This window comes from Chrysemys picta, chromosome 8, assembly GCF_011386835.1.
Source record: "Chrysemys picta bellii isolate R12L10 chromosome 8, ASM1138683v2, whole genome shotgun sequence".
Lineage (NCBI taxonomy): Eukaryota > Metazoa > Chordata > Testudines > Emydidae > Chrysemys > Chrysemys picta.
The window spans coordinates 42,824,125-42,849,301 of record NC_088798.1 but is presented as its reverse complement, the minus strand read 5'-3'; the positions used below and the strand labels follow the sequence as shown (position 1 = coordinate 42,849,301).

The following is a 25,177-nucleotide window of genomic DNA, read 5'->3' as shown; positions in this document are numbered from 1 at the left end:
ATGAACCTTCTTGTGGTTTGTCTCTTGGGGCACTTCTTCACTACCCGCCGGATCGGCGGGTAGCGATCGATCTATTGGGGATCGATTTATCGCATCTAGTGTAGACGCAATAAAATCGATCCCTGATTGCTCCGCCGTTGACTCCGGAACTCCACCGCAGCAAGAGGCGGAAGCGGAGTCGACAGGGGAGTGGCAGCGGTCGACTCGCCGCCGTCCTCACAGCCAGGTAAGTCGACCTAAAATACGCAACTTCAGCTACGCTATTCACGTAGCCGAAGTTGCGTATCTTAGGTCGACTCTTCCTCCTCCCCCCCCCCCCCCCCCGCCGTAGTGTAGACCTAGCCTTGGACATGTTGTTTTGTCACCAGCAACTCGTGTAACCTTGTTTTCTGTTAAATGACATCACAAATCCCACGGATGTGTTCATCTCTGACAAATCCAAATCTGAGTCTTTTTCCCTTTCCACACTACTGGAAAGCAGTAGTGTAACAATTTTTACTAAAACAATGTAGCGAGGGAAAGAAAGAGGAAAAACTATTGGTATCTGCTTGGCATGCTGATAGCCATGATGTTAGGAGGGGAAAAGCTGAAGTCCCTCTCACTAAAGTTTTTAGATGAGCAGGGTGGGGTTAAGATGGTTAAAAGCAGCCTTTTTCTTTGGTATAGTAAAGTTTCAAAGCTGTATTAAGTCAATGTTCAGTTGTAAACTTTTGAAAGAACAACCATAACATTTTGTTCAGAGTTACAAACAATCTCCATTCCCGAGGTGTTTGTAACTCTAAGGTTCTACTGTAAAAATATCGGAGAGGCCATGGATTCCTAGCTTTTGTTTGTTTGTGCGTGTGTGTGTGTGTGTGTGTGTGTGTGTGTGTGTTTCATGAAATCTGTTTCCACTAAGAAGATACTTACTAGCAGTAAAATATCCTCCCCAAATCTCACTAGGTTATGTGGTTCATGAAAGAGATTCCCAAATTTCTTTGAGACTAGTATTTGCTACTTACTCGATTGTAAAATAATTTAAGCAGATAGTTCAAAGTATTAAATTATTTAGCAAACTAAAACAAAATCTAATATAACATTTTAATGTGCTCAAGAAAAACATGACAAAACCTGGGATAAGGGAACGGACAAATGATATTAAAGAGCTTATCACAGCAAGCAAATATATTTAGCAAATCCACTTTTTAAAATGAGCTATAGCAGGAATCGGCAACCTTTGGCACACGGCTCGCAGGGTGCTTACCCTGGCGGGCCGGGCCAGCTTGTTTACCTGCCACGTCCGCAGGTTCAGCCACTCGCAGCTCCCACTGGCCGTGGTTCACTGCTTCAGACTAATGGGGGCTGCAGGAAGCGCCGTGGGCCAAGGGATGTGCTGGCCGCCACTTCCAGGAGCTCCCATTGGCCTGGAGCAGCGAACCGCGGCCAGTGGGAGCCATGATCGGCCGAATCTGCCGACGCAGCAGGTAAACAAATCAGCCTGGCCCGCCAGGGTAAGCACCCTGGCGAGCTGTGTGCCAAAGGTTGCCGATCCCTGAGCTATAGTTCTGCTTGAGATGGGAAATAAATCAAATGTTAATGTTTTCCATAGTAATGTAATCAATAACCAATTACTGAATTTTAAAAAATCTTTACCAAATAGCAGAAGCAAACTTTTTGTGTTATACTTAAGCCTGCGAGTTTGTCATGGAAGTCATGGATTACATGACTTTCTGGGACCTCCGTGATTTCTGCAGTGGCTGGTGCAGTTGGCCCAGGGGCCACCTGAGCAGCTTGGGCAGCCTTATGGCCAGCCACACCATCTGCTGCTGGGGCAGTCTTGGACCACCACACCCCTCCCGCAGCAGCAGCAGCAGGAGTTTGGGTGTGGGAGGGGGCTCAGGGCAGTGGGTTGGGGCGTGGGAGGGGTGAGGGCTCTGGGCAGTGCTTACCTTGAGGGGGCTCCCCAGAAGTGGCGACATGTCCTTCCCTCAGCTTCTAGATGGCGGCACAGCCAGGCAGCTCCATGTGCTGTCTCTGCCACAGGCACTGCCCCCGCAGCTTCCCACTGGCTGTAGTTCCCGGCCAATGGGAGCTGCAGAGCCAGTGCTCAGGGGGAGGCAGTGTGCAGAGCCCCCCTGGCTGCGCCACTGCCTAGGAGCCAAGGGAGGGACATATCACCACTTCCAGGGAGCCACGCAGAGCCAGATAAGGAGCCTGCCAGCCCCACCAACCCACTTCCCCCGGAGCACCAGCAGGGGTCCCAGGCGGGTCCCCATAGAGCACCCACGGTGTGTGTCCCCCCGCAGCACCTGCGGTGCTCCGCCCCTCCCCCCCCCCGAGCACCCAAGATTTAGGAGTATTTAATACAAGTCATGGACAGGTCACAGGCCGTGAATTTTTGTTTACTGCCCGTGACCTGTCCATGACTTAATAAAAATACCTGTGACTAAAACGTAGCCTTAGTTATAGCAACGGTTATGGTGTGTTTGGAATGACTCAGTAACATGCATTCTTGCTGAACAAGTAAGTTGCCAGAGTTCGTGGTTCTGCATGAAAACGCAATAAGCCCAAATTCTGCTTTGCCATATTGGTGTACATCTAGAGTAACTAAATCAGGTGGTTATTACAGAATTACAATGGAGAATGAAAGCAAAAATTGATTCTAAGGCTGCATCTCTCTCCCTTTGGGGTGGGGAGGTGGGGAAGAAAACTGTTTCTTGTATGAAGAAAATGAAAACAAATGGCTTCATATGGCTGTTTCACCTTTCCAACGAAAAAGGTGAAAAATCCCTTCCTCGCTGTATAAAATAAGAAGTGTCATTGCTTAACAGTATGGTCTTGATAGAAACAGGCAATGGGTTTGAAGTTGAACCTGATTGATAACTCTTTCTTCCCATCACTAAGTTTTTTGTGTTGGAAGAAGTTCTGTGGTGAGGCATTGGTAATGGAGCGTCATACTATGTACACTTGATAATATTACAGAAGAGGGTTGCTTGGAGGTCTGACAGATTGATGTTAGACCACTATGGTTTTGCTTTAACTGAAGTAGGAAAAGTAATCTAGTGATTAAGGCACTAACCTAGAACTTTGGAGACCTGGTTTCAAGTCCCTACTCTGCCACAGATCTCCTGTGTGACCATGAGCAAGTCACTTAGTCACTCTGTGCCTCGGTTTCCCATCTGTAAAATGGGGATGATAGTACTTCCGTATCTCACAGGGGTGCTGAGGATAAATCCCTTAAAAGATTGCGAAGTGCTCAGATATGATGGTGATGAAGGTCATATAAATAATTTAGCTTAAAGTATATAGAAAATTAACATTAAATTTTGGTTTTACTGGATTTTACTGAATTTCCCTACTTTTGCCTGATACTCCTGTACTTCTGTGAATATTGTCAGCTAATTTATAGTTTTTACATTCCATATTTCCTAGAACCATCTTAGAAGCCTGAAATTAACTTACTTTTTTACCAGTTTTTGCATTAGAGTCAGTGTTTTAGCAATGCCCCACTACAATAGTGAAGACGTTTTTGGTGACCTCTGTCCCGCAGAAATGTGTGTGTAATCTCATGGAACTCTTGCAGAATTTTGGGTTGTTATCTCCAGTGGCCTGGCTAAGTTGCAGATAAGGTAATTGTTTTACCCATCTAGATTCTTCAGTATCTTCAGCTGGTACCCAGGGAAAATAAACTAAAACCTATTCTGACATATCTGACCGTGCCAAAAAATCCACATATATAACAACTCACTTTTCAGTCAGCAGTTGATGTAGCACTTTTTAGTCCCTCAACTAGAACAGTTGTTTTTCCTGCTGTGGGACTGCTTTGAGGTCTAGTAGGTGTAGTTCCAACCAGCTCAAAAGGAATAGAACTTATCCTAAGGATTCCTTGGACTCCTTGGACAAGGACTCCTCATTGTTTTTGCTGGTACAGACTAACACGGCTACCACTCTGAAACCTATCCTAAGGATGTCTTCCCTGGTGTCTGCTTCCTTGATGATCAGGACAAATCCTACAGAATTGTCTGTTTTTATCAATACCCTCTTTTCGAACCAGTGTTCAGTTGAACCTGGCTACCTTTTGGGCATGTTGAAAAATAATCTAATGACGTTCATTCTACCAGTGGTAGGTATTGGAATCTGTTTAGCAATTCAGTCTCCTGGCTGTAATCCTCCTGCTTCTGATCTATTCAGCATAGCTAGTTCATTCAGCTACTATAGCATGTGATGTATGTGCTCCTAGTTGACAGGAAATATTTCTCTTGAACCAAATTATGTTAACTGCATCCAGGTACTACGTTGCTGGATGCTTTATAAATGTGTGTACTACTAAAAAGTTAGATAAGAGTGTTTGAAAATCCCTGCAGGAGAAACCTGGCGGGTACTTTCAGCTGTAGCAAAAAGGGAACATTTGTTGTCAGGTTCCAGCCAGGAATGCAATTACTGACAAGCCAAATTCTGTTTTATAAGGGCTTTTAAGACAGGGAATGCTGGCTTGACATTCAGCTGTTTCTTAAGGGAAAAAGTTCAAAATATTAACAAACAGAACTAGTCTGTTTGTTTTGTACTTCTAACAACTGAAAAAACTTGATATTTAGAAACATTTACATTATTCAAATAATTAGTCCATGATATATTCTTATCACTTTTGTTTTAAGAATGACAACAGCACATGTGAATAATCTGTTTTCTAAAGAAATATTTTAATGTTATTTACTCTTGATAGCATGTGTACTACAGTATGTGTGACATAGGTGAGTAAAGTGGGACTTGAAAGAGAGATTCAAATAATAAATGGTATAGTAAAGGTCAATCTGGGCTCCTGTTTACCCTTTCTGATAACATAAGGATGAGGGAACAGCGAATAACAAGGAAACACAAAATATGTATAATGATAAAAGGAAATACATTTTTATACAATGCATAATTTAATGTGTGGAACTTCTTGCCATAAGATATGACTGAGGCAAAGTGCTTGATTAAAATAAAAAGGATTGTGCATTTCTATGATTAGGAGAAAATTTGCAGCTGTATAAATTATCATAAAGAGGCATTTTAAAATCTTAGGCTTCCAGGTATAAGCCAACCACTGGATGTCTCATGTTAGGAAGAAATTTTCCTTTTCTATTTTTACATAATAATCTATAATGGGGTTTCTTGCATCTTCATATGAAGCATCTGTTATTTGCCACTGTCAGAAAAAGAATATTGAACTAGACGACGCACTGATCTCAGTCAGTATAACTCTCATCTGTTATGTTTTGCTAGCACTTAGCTACTACAGTGATAAGCACTTCATAAATTTTTATGCATAGTTAGATTTTACATTATAAACAGTAGGTGTTAAGGTGGTCAGTTCATAAATGTACATTTTTTATAAAGTACCTAAACTTAAATCTACACAACAGACCGCGTTTTACAATGTGAGTAACTACTGTAGTGTACTAGAAAAGTTCAGAGAAGGGCAACAAAGATGATCATGGGTATGAAACAGCTTCCATACCTAGAGACACTAAAAAGAGTAGGCTATTAAGCTTAGAAAAAAGAGAGCTAAGGGGGGAATATGAGAGAGGTCTATAAAATCATGAATGGAGTGGGAAAATTGAATAGAAAATACACAATACAAAACCAGGGGTCACCCAGTGAAATTAGTTGGCAGCAGGTTTAATACAAACAAAAGGAAATATTTTTTCACACAATGCACAGTTAACTTGTGGAACTCATTGCCACAGGATGTTGTGGGGTCCAAAAGTATAATGGGGTTCAAAAAAGAACTAGATAAGTTCATGGAGGATAGGTTCATCAATGACTATTAGCCACGACGGTCAGGGATGTAACCCATGATTGAGGTGACTCTAAACCTCTGACTGCCAGAAGCCAGAAGGGGAAGATGGAGTGGATCACTCCAGCTGCCCTGTTCTGTGTGCTCCTCCTGAAGCTCTGGTACTGGCCAGTCTTGGAGACAGGATATTGGGCTCGATGGGCCATTGATCTGATCTGGCATGGCCCTTCTTATGGTCTTAACTGTATGTGGTTGGTCTCTGGCTGCCTGGCCAGAAGAAAAGGGATTATTGCCCCTTTAATGGCTCCCTGTGTAACTGGTAGCAGAGGGAACGTTTACCCTGACAGCCAGAGATGAGCAGGAAGCAGCTGGACTAGGAAAGAGGAGAGTGCACTGCCCTTCCAACTGACTGGAAGAGTGGTAGGGTATTTATACTCTGTGTAGTGCCAGAGAAGCCCTTTTTTATCTGGATTGTGTTGGTAACACCCCCCCCACAGGATCCAAAAAAGGGCTAGATCCATTCATAATCCTCTGTGGGCATCGTGCTTGTCATGCTTTTTCCTTGGGGGCTGGGGAAAAAATTGTCTCTCATAACCTTATTGGCTGAGATAGGGTGGGTGTTTTCTGCCTTCTCCACAGCAGATTTGAGATCCGGTAGAGTGGAGCATGGGGGTTAGCTTACTATGTATAATTTGTGGCAGATGGCCAGTGCAGGTACTTGTTATGGAAAGCATATAGTTATTGGATAAAATGGATTGTGAAAGGATTTGAAGGAAAGTATCCCTTAAGGGAGCTGAGGAAATGGGGTTCAGGACTCCTATGTCTGGGACACCAAAAAGCCAACCCCTCTCCTTTTTCTAGCGCCCCTCCCTTAAGGGAGCGGAGGAAAGGGCCTTGGAACTCCTACATCTGGAATAGTAGTGGGAAGCTGACCTCCTTCCTTTTTAGCCCTGTTAAATCCTCATACAAGGGGAGGGCAGCAGAGTCCCAACACTGAGGTGGCTGTGACCAGGCTGGGGATTATGTGGAAATAATTAAGGAATTGTGATGACCTGCGCTGTACAATTTATTGCCAGGCACTCCCAGATATTTTAAGTGAATAAAGTTGCAGCCTAATTAAACCACATCCATTACCTCCTGTCTTTCTTCTGAAATGTCTGGACAATGGTGCAAGTCTTAAGTGCTTTGAGACATTAGGCTGAGGTGAAGCACCAAAAAATTGTGTTCTATCTTATTTCTGTTTATAGTATGTTTAAAATAGTGTGGAACATTAACAGTGTTTCATTTTCAAAGATTAAAATAATTTTTTTTCCAGGAAAAAGCTTTCAAAACAAACTAAGGGCCTAATCCTCCAATTCATTCCTTGATTCTTTTGTCAACTAATTCTAGTGAGCTGTTATGGATTTAAGTGTTATAAGATTCCTGCTTTGTACAGCATCTGTAGATTAGGAATCTCATCAGTTTCCATTTTCTGCTGATTCTTCAGAGAAAGAACAATTCAGTTGCTAAAAATTACTAGGTAAAAATGGTACCTTCTGACACATCAGAGATGCTTCTCTGTGCATATTCAGTCATAGCTGGTGATTTACATGACAAAACTGATTCCTCCCCCCATTTTTTCCTCCTGTTAGCTCTGCAGAGCCTACACACCAGGGAGAGATGGACATTGATTCTGTTCAGTCTTGTGCATCAACAGAACTGTTTAATAAATTGCAATTTGTTATGCTAGTAAACCCAGTAGCAATAGATTGGCACAGATGTAACTGAAGGCCTAATTTAACCTAAAGAGCTTTTATTACTGGTGCTGATGCTTGAAAAGGAAAGAATATAGTTTGACTTTATAATCCCAGGATTAATTTTAAGGATACAACAAAAATGTTAATTTTTTTTTGTTTGTTTATAAGCAGCAATTTTTGGATGTAGTGAATCCTCTAGGATTACATAAAATCTAAATTACACACCTGGTTTTGGTTACTTGCAATTTTTTGAAAATTATCCTTATGGGTGAAAATTGCTATGCTTTTTATCAACCCAAAAATGACTCCTTGTAGCAAAGTTGTTTTCACTGTGTCTACAATACAAAATTTGGTCAATTTAACTTATGTTGGCTTGGACTTTTGTATGTCAAACAAAAGCCATGGACTTTTGTATGTCACTCAGGTGCATGCACACTTTGGTATTTGAGTTGGTGCTGCATGTCCTCACCACAAGTTGTTGCATTGATTAGAAAATGCGGTGTAGCATGGGAAGATATCGCAGTGTGCCCCACACTGCTGTCCAATGCAAAGCCCTTGTGGGACATTTTTGAAAAGTTTTTTTGTAGGATACCAGTAATTTGCCTAGGGATTTCTGGGAACTAAGTGTTGAGTTCCCATAGTACTTATTCCACTCCATAATTTTAATGTAATTTTAAAAATTCACCGCAGTCCTGCACACTGCTTTTCAGTCGCCAACATCTCTCTGGCAGAAGCATGGATCCTGCATGGCTTAGTGCAATTCTTATTATCATTGCTAATGCAGAATACACAATTTTAATTGTATTCCCAGTGCTGACTTTAAAAGTAAACTGAGGAATTAGAAGTCCATTTCTTTGTTCTCTAAGCATGGGTGCCATTTTTAAATAGGGAAGAAAGGTTGGGGGAGAAGGAGAGGATTCAGGCACCAAAAAGAGAAACAATCATGCTTATAGGGAATAAATCAATCTATACATTAACCTGAGCTACTTGTGTATCAGCACAGCTGTGATGCTATAAGATCACTAGTGTAGACATGGTTTAAGTAAGCAATGCAGTGTCTACACTGACACTGCATCAACCTAAGTATATCTGCTTAAGTGCTACGCCTCTCGCGGAGGTGGAGTTATTAAGTTGATGTAGTGGACGAGTTACATTAATGGAAGCTGCATTTTTCTGTAGACATTTACAGAGTTAGGTCAACGTGAGCTACCTTATGTTGACCTAACTCTGTAGTGTAGACCAGGGCTACGTCAAAACAGGTTGGTTTAAGTCAACAAAACTTAGTAGTGTAGACCAACCTCACTCTTGTAGGAAACTGAGAAGTTGATAGACTTGGTTTCTCAGGATCTTAAGGAGATGCTGGTGGTTATTTTTTTGTTAAGCAGTTAACCTTTTTGGGAATCCGGTTTGAGATTAAAAAAGAAAAGAACATTTGCAGTTCGCTTTCAAGAAATTGAATATATTTGTATTTGATAACTGATGTAGCAGAAGAATTTTGCAACATGGATTGTTGTCACTGTAGGTAAAGGGTGTTATTAAACCTGGACTTGGTATTGCATGGGTATTCTCTGTAGATTAACCCTTTCATGTCTGTTCCCCTTAATTTGTTTATTAATGAACTGTCAATTGCCTAATTTATTAGAAACACTGAAAATATGTGACACAGATAAATAATTTTAATTGAGGGAACTGTAAATTTATGTTGAGAACTCAACCAGATTACAGGTCAGAAAACAACCTGAATTAAATCTGTGTGCATGTGTTTCTTAAAACTATACATAAAACGTAACTGATTAGAAGCCTAAATTTATTAGTGATGGTAATTTTGTGCAGTTAAAAATGAATAAATTATCAAAATAGTCATGGCATTTTATTTAATTTTGCTGCATTTTGCTAAACTGCACGGAGCAGAACAGGCGGGGAGGGTGCTTATGAGCAACTGAAAACTGCAGATAGGAAAGGGCTGGGAAACATTAGTGCTTCCTTCCTTCTCCAGCTGATGGACCTGCTTTGACTTGTCCTAGGGTATGTCTACACTACGAAATTAGGTCGATTTTATAGAAGTCAATTTTTAGAAATCGATTTTATACAGTCGATTGCGTATGTCCACACTAAGCGCATTAAATCGGTGAAGTGCGTCCTCACTACCGTGGCTAGCATCGACTTACGGAGCGGTGCACTGCGGGTAGCTATCCCACAGTTCCCGCAATCTCCACCACCCATTGGAATTCTGGGTTAAGCTCCCAGTGCCTGATGGGGCAAAAACATTGTCACGGGTGGTTTTGGGTACATGTTGCCTCTCCATCCGTGAAAGCTACAGCAGACAATCATTTCGCGCCTTTTTTCCGCACAGATGCCATACCATGGCAAGCGTGCAGCCCGCTCAGCTCAGCTCACTGACACCAGCGCTGTTGTGTCCTGGGTGTTGCTGGCAGCAGACGGTGCAGTAGGACTGCTAACCGTCATCATACACCGCTTCCGCTGCAACTCTGCTCTGCTGCTATTGTCTCAATAGTGAATTTCTCCATGTTGTCTGTCATGGGCCCCCGGGTACGTGTGTTCTTCCTCGGGAAATGCGCGTGGTGCTAACTGTTGTCCTACACCGCTTCCGCTGCAACTCTGCTCTCCTGCAGACGCCATACCACGGCAAGCATGGAGCCCACTCAGCTCACCGCTGCTGCTGTGAGCATTGTAAACACCTTGCGTATTATCCTGCAGTATGTGCAGAACCTGCAAAAGCAGGAGAGGAGACGACGACAGCGCGATCACGATAGTAATGAGGACATGGACACAGACTTCTCTCAAAGCACGGGCCCTGGCAGTTTGGACATCATGGTGATAATGGGGCAGGTTCATACCGTGGAACTCCAATTCTGGGCCTGGGAAACAAGCATAGACCGGTGGGACTGCATAGTGTTGCAGGTCTGGGATGATTCCCAGTGGCTGTGAAACTTTTGCATGCGTAAGGGCCCTTTCATGGAACTTTGTGACTTGCTTTCCCCTGCCCTGAAGCGCAAGAATACCAAAATGAGAGCAGCCCTCACAGTTGAGAAGTGAGTGGCGATAGCCCTCTGAAAGGTTGCAACGCCAGACAGCTATCGGTCAGGCGGGAATCAGTTTGGAGTGGGCAAATCTACTGTGGGGGCTGCTGTGATCCAAGTAGCCAAAGCAATCACTGAGCTGCTGCTATCAAGGGTGGTGACTCTGGGAAATGTGCAGGTCATAGTGGAGGGCTTTGCTGCAATGGGTTTCCCTAACTGTGGTGGAGCGATAGACGGCACGCATATCCCTATCTTGGGACCAGACTGCCTTGGCAGCCAGTACATAAACCGCAAGGGATACTTTTCAGTGGTGCTGCAAGCACTGGTGGATCACAAGGGACGTTTCACCGACATCAACGTGGGATGGCCGGGAAAGGTGCATGATGCTCGCATCTTCAGGAACTCTGGTCTGTTTGAACAGCTGCAGGAAGGAACTTACTTCCCAGACCAGAAAATTACCATTGGGGATGTTGAAATGCCTACAGTTATCTTTGGGGACCCATCCGACCCCTTAATGCCATGGCTCATGAAGCCATACACAGGCACCCTGGACAGTAGTAAGGAGCAGTTCAACTATAGGCTGAGCAAGTGCAGAATGGTGGTAGAATGCATTTGGATGTCTAAAAGCTCGCTGTCACAGTTTACTGACTGGGTTAGGCCTCAGCGAAACCAATATGCCCATTGTTATTGCTGCTTGCTGTGTGCTCCACAATATCTGTAAGAGTCAGGGGGAGACGTTTATGGCGGGGTGGGAGGTTGAGGCAAATCGCCTGGCGGTCGATTACACGCAGCCAGACACCAGAGTGATTAGAAGAGCACAGCTGGGTGCCCTGCACATCAGAGAAGCTTTGAAAACCAGTTTCATGACTGGCCAGGCAATGGTCTGACAGTTCTGTTTCTTTCTCCTTGATGAAAACCCGCCCCCTTGGTTGACTCTACTTCCCTGTAAGCCAACCGACCTCCCCCCTTTGATCACTGGTTTCAGAGGTAATAAAGGCATTAATTCATCACACAAATAGGGGGAAAATTTGCAAGGTAGCCTGGGAGGGGTGGGTGAGGAGGGAAGCACTGGGAGGGGTGGTGGAGGAGGGAAGGACAAGGCCACACTACAGTTCAAAACTTATTGAATGCCAGCCTTCTGTTGCTTGGGCAATCCTCTGGGGTGGAGTGGCTGGGTGCCCGTAGCCTCCTGCCCCCGCCCCCTGTTCTTGGGCATCTGGGTGAGGAGGATATGGAACTTGGGGAGGAGGGCAGGCGGTTATACAGGGGCTGCAGTGGCGGTCTGTGCTCCTGCTGCCTTTCCTCCAGCTCCACCAGACGCCTGAGCATGTCAGTTTGCTCCCCCATTAGCCTCAGCATTGCATCCTGCCTCGTCTCAGCGTGCCCTTCCCTTCTCTCATCGTGTTCATTTAACGCTTTCCTGGACTCTGCCATTGTTTGTCTCCACACAGTGCGGGAGGACTGCATGAGCTCTGAGAACATGTCGTCGTGAGTGCGTTTTTTTCACCTTCTAATCTGCGCTAGCCTCTGGGACGGAGATGATAGGGGGAGCGTAAAAGCATTTGCAGCTGTGGGAGGAAAAAAAGGGAGAGTAGTATTCAAAAAGATACATTTTAGAGAACAAAGGGAAGATTATTTCACACTGAATCAAGCGATTCACATTATATAACACCTGTGCTTTTGGTACAAGGTCGCATTTTGCCTCTTATATTGAGTGCTTGCTGGTTTAGTGTGAGACATCACATGCTCGGCTGGGCAACAGAATTCAGCTTGCAGGCAGCCATGGTAAGGCAAAGTGTTTCGGCTTCTGTTGTAGCCTCTGTCCATCATGCCCTTGGAGATTTTGGCAAATATATTGGCATTTCGTCTTTTGGAACGGAGTTCTGCCTGCACGGATTCTTCTCCCCATACAGCGATCAGATCCAGTACCTCCCGTTCGGTCCATGCTGGAGCTCTTTTGCGATTCTGGGCCTCCATGGTCATCTATGCTGATGAGCTCTGTATGGTCACCTGTGCTGATCAGCGCACCACACTGGCCGAACAGGAAATGAAATTCAAAAGTTCCTGGGGCTTTTCCTATCTACCTGGCCAGTGCATCTGAGTTGAGAGTGCTGTCCAGAGCGGTCACAATGGAGCACTCTGGGATAGCTCCCGGAGGCCAATACCGTCGAATTGCGTCCACACTACCCCAAATTCAACCCAGCGAGGTCGATTTTAGCGCTAAACCCCTCGCCGGGGAGGAGTACAGAAATAGATTTTAAGAGCTCTTTAAGTCAACAAAACAGGCTTGGTTGTGTGGACGGGTGCAGGGTTAAATCGATGTAACACTGCTAAATTCGACCTAAACTCGTAGTGTAGACCAGGGCCAAGTGTTGAACACAGAGTATGCTGAAGCTGGCATTCCTCCTACTGGGTCTAGTGAGTCTCCAGCTTTTCACACAACAGCCAGTCTGAGGAGGTAGGGAACCAACTAGGTTTTACCGGAAAAATGCCCAGCTGCAGTAGCAAGATGGTTTCTTGGGAGTCATAGCAGGTCTATTAAAAGAACAATAGTTAAGGCTAAGATTATGTCACGGAGGTTGCGGAAGTCATGGAATCCGTGACTTCCATGACCTCCATGACATTGGGGGCCCCCACAGCTGACCAGCCGCTCTCTGCAACGGGGGACTCCGGAGCAGCCCAGCCTCTGTGAGTAGGTGCAGGTGGTGGGTGCCACCAGCGGCGGCGACCCCTGAGCTGCCCAGCCACCACTGCTGGCAGTGGCTCAGCTGCCGCAAGCAGCCAGGGCCCCCCTGCAGCTCCCAGCTGCCAGTGGCGGCAGAGGGACCCTGGAGCTGCTCCCCAGCTTCTGCCGCTGGCTGGGGTCCCCCTGCAGATACCCTGCCACTACAGGTGGAGGCAGACCCCCCTGCAGCTTCCAGCTACGCAGGGCGGCAGGGGGACCCCTCGCACCCACTGGGCAATAGGGTCCCTGCAGCTCCCAGCAGGACCCTATTGCTGGACCCTCCTACCTCCCCATTTTGTAAGAGATGTTTTTAGTAAAAGTCAGGGACAGTCACCGCTTCTGTGATTTTTTGTTTATTGCCTGTGACCTGTCCTTGACTTTTACTGAAAATACATGACAAAATCATAGCCTTAACAACAGTAAAACAGCTTCTGCTCCCTGCAGAGTTCATCTGCTTCTTGGTTCTTTGCTTGGATCCCTTTCCTCCCTGTAGCGCACGTTGACCCTCAGCTCTGGCTCTCAGCTGACCCCTGCCCCTCCATCCCCTAGGCAAACACTTTAGAAACCTTTGCATCAGGGACTGTCACATTATATGTTTGTGCATCTTGTCAGCTGGTCATGGGTGAACCCGATTAGACCCAAGGCTTTCCTGTGACTGGCTGATGTGATGTTAAATATGAATAATCCCTGCCTATGCTGAAGGTAAAGTTGTGTTTTAATATCTTATTTAACATGACCCCTTAAGACTGTGTTCTACCTCAATGTAATTTTCAAGTCTTTGGGGTTGGTGGGGCTGATGGACACTCCTCCTGCCTCCAGTCTTGTAGGAGACATCAAGGAGGAGCCACTGTCCACCATTCCCCTAAGTCCCAGAGCTGGAACAATATATTCAGAAGTAGAGCTGCTGTCCTTCCCCCACTGTTGAAACCTAAGCCAAGCTGGCACACTGACCCAGCAGGGCATAAGTTCAGCCTTTTATAGGCAGAGCCCAGTGAAGCCCCACTCACCAGTGATTAGAAATAACAGACTTTTCCAGCACAAGACTGTCAGTAATATAAATTCATCTTGCTACGGTTGGGGTTATGGGTGTGTGTTTGGGTATGATTTTGAGCTGCTGGGCATGTACATTGTTGGTGGTTGTAGGTGATGTGCATTTTGGATGTGAGAAATGAATATGTCTCTCGGCCATGATTACGGCTCTACCAAATTCACGGCCATGAAGAATGCGTCCCGGACCGTGAAATCCAGTCTTCCCCTGTGAAATCTGGTCTTTCATGTGCTTTTACCCTATACTACACAGATTTCACGGGGGAGACCAGCGTTTCTCAAACTGGGGGTCCTGACCCAAAAGGGAGTTGCGGTGGTGGGGGTCACAAGGTTATTTTAGGGGGATCGTGGTATTGCCAGCCTTACTTCTGTGCTGCCTTCAGAACTGGGTGGCTGGAGAGTGGTGGCTGTTGACCGAGGGCCCAGCTCTGCAGGCAGCAGCACAGAAGTAAGGCTGGCAATACCATACCATGCCATCCTTACATCTGTGCTGCTGCAGGCAGCGGCTCTGCCTACATAACTGGACTCCCAGCCAGCAGCTGCTGCTTTCTGGCCGCCCAGCTCTGAAGGTAGCACCACTGCCAGCAGCAACGCAGAAGTAAAGGTAGCAGTACCTCAACACCCCCCCACACACAATAACCTTGCAATCCCCCCACAACTCCTTTTTGGGTCAGGACCCCTACAATTACAACACTGAAATTTCACATTTAAATATCTGAAATAATGAAATTGAGAACTTTTAAAATCCTATGACTGTGAAATTTACCAAAATGGACTGAATTTGGTAGGGCCCTAGCTATGACTTTTGAGGGATAAAGCATGTGACTGTAGTTGGTCTGGATTTTAATATTTTAATAACATGAATTTCTAGGTTTGTAGTGTTTGCATTGAAAATAAATATTCTTCTGCCACTATAACTGTAAACGCATAACGCTTTTGGTGTGGAAATAATATAAATGTTCGTCTGAGGAGGTAGGCAGTAAGTACAAGAGGAGGGGACAGCACAATGCAAACGTATTCATCATTCTCATACTACAGATGGTAATAAGATGTGGAATGATGTACCTATGCTACCCTAACTATAGCTCTTAAATATTACATAGTATCTTTCTCTGTGGCTTGTTATTCATCAGTGTTGCCAAGATATTAGCTGCTGTGCTTCATGAAATGTTTGTATGAATGCTGCACTATAGAATTCAGTTACATTGGTAACACTACAGAGTGCTCAGAATCTTCATTTTCATCCTGAGATATTACTTTAAAATACAGTTGTAAACTGGTGGATCAGCTCCCCAGCTTGGGACACACCCAATTTCATTTGTAGCCCCTTCCCAGGGCTCTGTTTATTCTCCAGCACAAAACAAAAGTATCAGCCCTGTTCTTGACTGAGTTTGTGGGGTCACTTCTGGTAACTGAAGGCTCTGGACCTCCGCAGCCTACCAGGGGGGAGGAGTGGTCTGAAGGGCCTGCTTGCCCTCTTGCAGCCTTCAGCTGCAGCCACAAAAGAGTAAGCTTTCAGTGCGCTCCTTGTTCCCGGCCCCCTTATGGAGTTGGGGCCTTGCTTTATACCCTCCAGCTGGAAATCTGACCCAAGAACTAGGTGTTGCTCAGTTGGGCCTGGGTCAGTAATTCCTAGCACCGTCCTGCTGGTCTTCCCTCAAGAAGAGGACTCTCTGTTGTCTGTCACCCCTGCCCATCGAAGAAAGGTCTCAGTAGCAAGCCTCCCAGACCTGGTCTACAGACCTGATCTATCAGGGCTCATGCTAGCACTCTAAAAATAGCTGTGTAAACAGCACTTTGTAGTTGCAGCATGGGCTGAAGCTCTGACTTGGAAGCCTCAGGAGGGGCGTGGGCTTCAGACCCCAATGGTATTTTTAATAAAATTTAACATATATCATACAAAATCTAACATACCGTAATGGGCCATACTGCAAAAAGATTATCATTTGGAAATTATTCTAGTTTGTGAGAAATGTCAATCCTAATTCTAGAAAATGATTACTGTCTTTTTACAACAAAAGGCATAAATTAATCTGTTTTATTATGAGCGCTGCTGCCACCAACTCCCAGAACTCCCACATTAATCAAGAGTCGGATGAAAATCTCTGCAGTTTTCTTGTTTGTTTGCGTGTTCGTTTTTTGTTTTTTTTTAATAGTTACTGATAATGAAACTGCCACTCTCAATCTGTAGCCCATAAAATGAAGAGAAATTGATCCCGTCCATATTAATACAGAAGGCTATTTTTTAGTTTATGTCCACATATGTTCTAGTTTAAGCCTAATTGTAACCTATGTAATGATATTTCAACTATAATTTTCTTCTGACATCTTGAATCTTTTCTCTCACAATACACTAGGTTACAGTGAAAGATTTATTTTAATTGTGTAGCTTTGATATTTTAAATAAATTTTAACATCATACAAAAATAGAATTTCCATTTCTAAATTCAGTATCTTGGAGGTAATCAAAGTGAGTTTACTGTCCAGCTCTACCCTTTTCCAGTACAGATAAAATTGTTTAACAGATTTTTTACATATGGATATTTATTTTATTAAGGATATAACAAACTTTAAAATGATTGCATGTATCTTAGTGGTGACATTAAAACTTAGTGAGTATTCCTACATTCTTTTCATTGCTTTTACATCTGACCTCACATTCACAGGTTTTTGTTGTTGTTGTTGTTGCTATGTTCATTATCTGGCTGTACAGATCATTTACTTTTCAAAAACACATTTTTTTCAAGCGCATGTCCTTGTGCTTTGTGTTGTCCTTGTTGAAACTGTTATGTGTGTTTCCAGCATTATCCTTTGGCCTAAAGCTGGCAGTCAGTTATCAGACGTCTTGTGGAGGTTAGGTTTTTTTGGTGGTTTTGTAGGTTCATATACATCTAGTAGAAATTTAATGAAAAATAGAGAAAGAATAGAGTATTTAATTTTGTAAAATAAACAAATGGTCTCTTATAAAATAACTTCTTTCTTGCAGAGTGCTCATTTGGCCATGATTGATACCCTGATGATGGCATATACAGTAGAGATGGTCAGTGTTGAAAAAGTGATTGCATGTGCTCAGCAGTATTCAGCCTTCTTCCAAGCCACAGACCTGCCCTATGACATTGAGGATGCTGTCATGTACTGGATAAATAAGGTAAGAACAAAGCAAACGTATGCTTAGATTGAAAAGACAATCAACATGATTCTGCAGCCATGAATGGAATTTATGTGTATTCCAGACTTCATCTAATATAGGATGTTCATTGTTCACTTTCAGCAAGGATAAGGAAAAGGTAAGTTTTCATAATCAATTAAAACATTATTGAAATAAAATTTTTTGACTGCAGTGTAGAGTATGAAGAAAAGAAAAGAATGTAAGAGAGAGATGAAACCTGACCAGTTACTGATGAATTTTGATGACATGATAAAGTTGTTGATAAATCATTTAGCAGAACCTATAGATATCCTTGGCTTTCTCTAGTGTAAAGGAACCCAGTTTGAAACTGGGGTCTCTGTTGTACCTAAACATATATTGAGTATGAGGTTTTCAACCTGATTACTTACTACATAATAAAATTTTCAGATATAATAGTAGCCTATTGTAATAAAATGTACCTGTCAGCAGCCAGCATATTCAGAAACAGATCACACGCCGCTGCCAAATCTGCTGGTGCAGATGGCCCCAGATTTTTGTTTCAGTTCTGTCTGATGTGAAGTAAACATTGCTTCATGCGTTCAGTGAGTCCTATGATGGTGATAATTTAGTGGTCCCTGAAAAATTGTTATTTCTCCCTTTTATATTGGTCATAGCTGGGGCATATCACAGGTTCCTTCTCAACATGTTTAACTGGCAACCTCAATCCAGGATTCCCTAAATCAGGGATTCCCAAACTTTTTACTAAGGAGACCCACCAACTGCATTTTGTCTTTTAGTGCAACCCACCCAGGAACCAAAATTGTGGGAAAGCCCAAAATCATAGGCCAGCATCCTTCTCCTTGCCTCACTGAGGGGGCACAGACCAACTACAGCAGTGCCCTCCACCCTGGCACTGCGACCCTAATGCCAGCCCGCTGCAGCAGGGAGACGGGGGGAGAAGGGGGCCCAGGGATGAATGGAAAATGAGCCTGCCTTACACTCACGCTGATGCGGTAGGTCCAGTTCTGTGGGTTTGGGCCCAGCTGCTCCTCTGCCAGATTGTAATATTTGGAGCACAGAAAGTCAGGCCCAGTCCAGTGGAACTGCAGGGTGAGTGTGGGGCAGGCTCACTCTCCAGCATGTGCACATGTGCACAGATGCCCTTTGGGGCCTCCCCTCTACACCGGGTCCACAACCCACTGAGAACATTCCCTTGACTCAGTGGTGGATGGAACCCACCAGTTGGGGAACAGAGCCCTAACTCTCTCCATAAACATACACTGATTCTAGGACAAAGCACCACCATCTTAGGTGTTTGGGGTAGATAAGTTTGGGGGGAGGTGGGGTTAGATAATGTTACACCCTGAATCTTGAGCCTTGCAGCCAGGGGTCCAATTTCATGTCTTTGATTTGGGCCCTAGGTTGGTTTCAACAGACCCTGATCATATTGACTATCATGTTTCAGTTGTAAACCCAGTCAGAGGACTGCTTCTTTTAAAAACAGAATAGGTCATTTGAAAAATTTGTCTCTTTAGGTAAATGAACATTTGAAAGACATTATGGAACAGGAACAAAAACTGAAAGAGCATCAGAGTGTAGAAACTCCAGGAGGTCAAAAGGTAGGTGTACAAGTTTAAATATTTAACTGTGAGGATGCGCATACATATGTAAACAAGACTTACTTTTGTACAACGTGTAAAGTTACATTGTAAATTCTTTATTAAATCTAGCCAACACTACAGTGGAATTGAGCACTCTAGTGGTGCTCAGTACCCAACACCAAATGTTTCTGGGGATTCCTGGTAATCTTAGGAGCATTTTGCTTTTTAACAAGCCAAAACAAGCACATATGAACACTGCTGTAGTCCTGATAGGTCTGCTGAGAGCAAGGTGTACAGTATGTTAAAGTAAGAGAGAAGGCTTTTAGTTCAAAATTGCAACAAGCTATCAAAGTTTCACTTCTTCAATTAAATAATTTTAAAAATTAGTTTCATACTTTGTGTTCCCTGTTGTCCTCTTTGCCAAAGCAAAGTTTGACAATGGCTTTCAGCCAACTCTATGAGCAGTATCTAAAGGTTATTTTTTATGTTAAATGCAGAAAGATAAAGTATAGTATATTTTGTACTCATTTGTATCACATTTTACCCAAGTTATCGAAACTCATTGCTTGTTACTTAAATATCGCCACCTCCTAAGCTCTCACTGGTCTTCTAGACCAGTGGCCAACCTGCCACAGTTGAGTCTCTGCCATTCATTACTCCTGTTACATCCCATTTCTGCTAGAAACACACTCCTTAAGTACAGTGTGTCTCACATACTGTACTTTGACTATCACTTCTTACTAAAGTTAATAGCTCTCACACGTAGACACTGCTGCTGAGATTTTGAAACTCAATCTCAGGTAGAAATTATATTTTCGTCACATGGAACATATTGAACCACTCTACAGAACACTAAAGTGTTTTTTTTTTAATTGTAACTCAAGCCACCCTTTTAACCAAGTTGACTGGAATTTCCATCAACAGCTTTCTATTAAGGTGTTATGATCAGCTTAATTGTTCAGTATAATGCTGCCACTATCAAACATCTTTCAGTATTCATACACACACTTTGGTGCAGCATACTGTTTCTCCGTTTCCAGGCTCTGACTTGTCATCCCTGTACTCCATTTCTTTTTTCACAGCTCAGTGGCAGTGAGATGTCATTTACAGTATATATCTTCGTTGACCCCCAACATCTAATACTGACAGCTGTGCAATAGACTCAATTATGCTCCTGGGCCACTATTCTACTGCTGCTGACGTACAATTGCAGCTGTTACTACTAAATACTCTGTGTGATGTTACTTTTTTCTGTCATTTTCATTCCCTGCCTGGGAACTAAGTTACTGGTATCAGTAGGCTTTGTAATTAGGTCAAACACCCAACATTGAATTCTCCTGTTGTAATATCCAAAGCAATGTAATTACACTTTTTAGATTATTCAAATACATTACATACCCTTTCTAAATAAGCATTGTTCCAAATATTTAAACAAACAAAACAAAAAATAAAAAGAACTCCACATTTACACTGAAGTTAGGCACCTAAGTGGAAGTGGCATGATTTTCAGAAATGCTGACAACCCAGACTCTATTGGATTGAGAGCTCAGGATTGTCACCACTTTGAAAATGAGGCCACTTATTCGGTTACCTTAATTTAAGCACCTACATTTTGAAAATGTTAGCCTTAGTGTTCACATGCAGTTCTAGCTCTATGTTTACATCTGGAGCCCATCACTACTCTCCTTCCTTGATGCTTCTTATATTTTTCAGCATGTTGCTTCCATTAGGACTTGAAAACCTAATAAATCAGGGGGTTGATAGTTCCATTGTGCCTCTTCTGCTTCTTTCCATCACCCTTTCCAGACTGAGGCCCTCTGCTGTAATGTGGGTTCTCCATATGGCTGGCGTAGTTTGAAGTTCAAAAGTACCTTGTTCTATAGCTTTAAGCATCGTTGAAGGTTCTTCCTGTTCGTATGGCAGCCCATATACTGCTGAGACTTCTAATTTCCTGAGGTTTTTTAAGCTGTAGCTCTCAGGGATGGGCATGATCTTGGAAAGCTGTTTTTCTCTCACTCTGGAGCTTGAACTGGAAAAGGATCAGGGAGCGAGAATGTTTCTATCTCCCCAATAAGCACAAATAGCCAAGTAGGCCTGGGAAGAAAAGATCTGTATAAAGATTTCAAGGACCTGAAGACCTATTTTTCATTTTAGTTTCTGACCAAACAGAAGCAAGATTGCTTATGCTAGAAACAGGCAAAATTATTCAGTATACTTTAAAAAGAACAGGAGTACTTGTGGCACAAGTACTCCTGTTCTTTTTGCGGATACAGACTAACACGGCTGCTACTCTGAAATCAGTATACTTTATAATTCTCTTCTATTTCCTACTTTGATAAATTTCATTCTTGCCAGGAACAGTAGAAAACTGAGCTCATAACCCTCAAAGCCTGCCAGACAGTTTTACTTTAGTTTATTTAGAAATGCTACAATAAAGAGAGAAAACAACTAAATTAGTGTTTTGTTGAAAAGAACATTAAAATGATTATTTATTATGAATTAATAATTCGATTGTCTGGATTAGCTAACATATTAGATAGCCCAGACCTAACTTCCGCCTCATTCCCCAATCTAGACAAACCCAACAGGAAGCATTAATTACATATAACTGGGAGTTCTTTGAATGGAATGCATTTGCAAATCCATATGCATTTTCCTTCTTCTTTGGGTTTTATTAGATTTCAGTGAGGTGGGGAGGAACTGGACCCAGTTGGAAGGGGGTGTTTTAATAAGAATGGTTGGAATGTTCAGATCCAGGGGTGGTTGTGCATGTATTACCTAAAACTTAACCACTTCTAAATGTTCTCCAAATACAGAAGTCCAATCTTACACAGTGGCTTTGCAGAGGAAATACACTGAGTTCTCCCACGCCTCGTACACAGCCTTTCTCAAGTAAAAAATTATTTCATATTCAGACTAAATTAAATCTGTTTCCTTGCTACAGTTACTTTCCACAGTTTAAAAAGTATGTAGTAAAGACAATATTCCGTACAGCAAACAACTATGTAAAATAACAGAGCTTTAACATATTTTGACTTTTTTACAGTCTTTCAGTGAATAAACCTTTTATAATAATGCAGCATGTCTAGATCTTTTTAAAAACTACATAAACATACAAAATATATACTTCCTTTGCAATATATTTTCTGCTTCAATATAAAACATATGAAAATTAGCTTCATCTGCACTTATAAATAACCATTCCTTAAAATTTTTCATTTGCACAATCAAGTTAATTTACCCTTTCGTAGAACTTGCTCTGTGTATTTGCTATACTACAATATCAATGGTTCTTTTTGGAGTGTTTGCAGACATGTATTCCACTCAGGTACGTGTGTGCCCAGCGTACCAAAGCTGGACAACTTTCTCTTGCAGTACCCAAAAGCACAGCGCTGGAGTCTTCTGGCCCTCTGGCTATTTTAAAGGTAGCACTGCCCTGACCCCCTTCTCCATCCCCCTTAGTTCCTTATTACCACCCATGGCTGGAGTCAGAGTATTCAGTGTCTTATTTTACCTCATGCATCTCTCTCTGTCTTTCTGGGATTTTATCGTCTCTAGTTACTGACTAATTAGTATCGTTAAGTAGTACCCATAGGTTTAGTTTGTAATACTTAGGATAGACCGTTATCCTGGGTGATGCCCTCACTAGGATTTAAACATGATCTGTGGTGGCGGGTGGCTAACCCCACTAGTGACCCCAACACATGGTGTTTCTTGTACCTGGAAGGACACCAGGGACGGCTATTCTGTTGCCTCTGTTGACAACTTGGAAGATTCCTCAGGTTTGGAGACATCCTCCTCCTCTCTGTTGCCTTCTAAGTATCGCTTTTGAAAGACACTGAGACTTCCTGGGGATTACCATTGGTACTGATATTGTGAATGCTTTCATACTTGAGAGAGGACTTCTTGGCCCAGTTCCTACTGGCCATATCCCTACCCACTATGGCCTTGTTGGAATCCCTGGGATGTTCCACAGTCAGTGAGGCTCTGATCCAGGGTGCAGAACAAGGTCTCCTATTCTGCTGGGAGCCTCTCCTCCTGAGCCTCTATCACTGCAACCACAAATGGGAGTTGCTCCAGTGGAATTGGTTCAGTCTGAATTGTTGTTACGGGCATCACAGGAGATTCCGCTGGCTTTGCTTCCTTCCTCTTCTTCATTGCTAGATCACTCTGTAATGCCAGAATATTCCTCCCCTGTATCTGAGGATTTTAAATAATGTCAGGGCCTCCTGAGGCTCATGCTTTCAGCCTTTGGTATTCAGGAGAACATCCATAAGTTACTGTATATTCTCCTGTCCTCAGCTCCAGGGAAAGTGGCTCTCCCCATAAATGAAGTGATCTTGGAACCAGCAAGAACTCTATGAAACACTTCAGCTTCCTTACCACCCACAATGAAGCGTACAGATAAAAGATGTAACATGCCTATGCATGGTTTTGAGTGCATCTATTTGCATCCAGTACTTAAATTTCTTCCTGTAATGGCAGCTAATGAGAGGTTAAGACGGGGAGATATAAATTAACACCCAAAGAACAAGGATTTTAAAAGATTGGATGTGTTTGGGAGGAAAATGTATTCTACCTCTTCCTTACAAATGCATGTTGCCAATCAGCAGGCACTTTTATCAAAGTATGACTTTTGTAAATTGGGAAGCAATGGCAAAATTAACAGGTAAGTTGCCCAGAATCCTGTAGCGAAGAGATTAAGGCTTTCATTGCAGAAGACCATCGAGTGGAAAAAACATCACTATGGTTAGTTTGAGATATGGCTGTTGCTTCTTCTAGAGTTATGGCCTCTGCTGTAACAATGAGAAGGACTTCATGGTTGCAGAACTCTGGTATCACTCCTGAGGTCCAACAGACAATTGAGAACCTACCCTTTGAAGACAATTTTTATTTTCAGAGAAAACTGATGAAACATTCCATTCCCTTAAAGACTCACGTTATGTTGTGTTTGTTGGGGGTTTTTACCTCAGTGGTAAAGATGCATCACTTCCCGGAACAACAACAATAGCAGCAATATAACCCTCAGCAGTTTTTTAGTTCAAATTATCCTGCTAGACAGAAGAACTTCTCCAGAAAGGGGCAGAAGTCTCATAGAAGTAGGTCTTCTGGTCCCAATTTTAACCCATCAGCCTGTTCTTTATCTGTTTTGGGAAAGCAGCCTACTCAACACTCTCCCCAAGGTTGGCATTCCAGTTCTCAAGCTTCATGCCTTTTCCCTTTCGTTTGGGAATAGGCTATCCCTTTTCTACAGGGTTTGGGAGTCAATAACTATGGACGAGTGGGCACTAAGCATTGGGACTGGGTTATGCCGTTCAGTTCCAGTCTGTTCACCCTTCCCAGTCAACTACGCTTTCCCTTTTCAGGGACCCCTCTCACTAGTTTCTTCTCCTTCAACATGTGCAGACTCTCCAGGTTTTGGGGGCCATAGAGGAGTTTCCACTTCAAAATCAGGGAAAGGGTTTCTACTCGTAGTACTTCCTGATCCCCAAGTCCAAGTGAGGGATGAGACCTAGCCTCAGTCTCTGTGGTTTCAACAAGTACATTGAATACATGAGACTGTGCATGGATACCCTAGGGACTATTCTCCCGCTTTGAATCACAACAGCCGGTTTGCAGCCCTCAATCTTCAGGATGCTTACTTCCATATGGTGATCTTCCCAAGTTACAGGAGGTTTATGAGATTTGTAGTGGAGGTCAGCCTTATCAGTACACTGTGCTTCCCTTTGGCTTTTTCTCCACGGCATGGGTATTTACCAAATGCTTCACTCTGGTAGCAGCATATCTCAGAAAAAGAGGAATTCTTGTCTGCCCAAACCTGGACAATTGGTTAGTGAGAGGCAAGTCCAAAAAACAAGTCCTCTGTAATATCAATTCACACTGTCTCTTTGATCATCTGGGTCTGATTTTGAACAAAGGAATGTTGACATTAATGCTAACTGAACAAACTGATGAATTAGGTCCCTACTAGACTAATAAAGTTGAGAGTGATTCTGCCAAACAGTTTCAAGCAATTTGTCCCCTGTGTCTGGCACTTCAATCCTAACCTTCAACTACAGTCCATATATGCCTGAAGTTCTACACCATATGGCTGCATGCACTTACGTAGTCCAGCCTGTGAGATTGTGCCTTCATCCTC

The 25,177-nt window shown here is 43.2% G+C and overlaps 2 protein-coding genes across 18 annotated transcripts in view; one reads left to right on the top strand and one right to left on the bottom strand.

Moving 5' to 3' along the window:
• The window catches only part of CAMSAP2 (calmodulin regulated spectrin associated protein family member 2), a 163,595-nt gene that overhangs the window by 67,760 nt on the left and 70,658 nt on the right, over positions 1–25,177 (top strand). For all 17 annotated transcript variants that reach the window (XR_010589729.1, XM_008164301.4, XM_008164300.4 and 14 more), the window contains 2 exons: positions 17,294–17,455; positions 18,973–19,056. Coding sequence is in view for 15 of the 17 variants with exons in the window: in XM_008164301.4 (XP_008162523.2) it covers positions 17,294–17,455; positions 18,973–19,056 (246 nt within the window). In the remaining 2 variants the exon portion in view is untranslated. The remainder of the gene's footprint in view (positions 1–17,293; positions 17,456–18,972; positions 19,057–25,177) is intronic.
• The window catches only part of LOC101938687 (myb/SANT-like DNA-binding domain-containing protein 2), a 98,333-nt gene continuing 89,989 nt past the window's right edge, over positions 16,834–25,177 (bottom strand). The window contains exon 4 of the transcript XR_010589735.1: positions 16,834–17,198. The gene's annotated coding sequence lies outside the window, so the exon portion shown is untranslated. The remainder of the gene's footprint in view (positions 17,199–25,177) is intronic.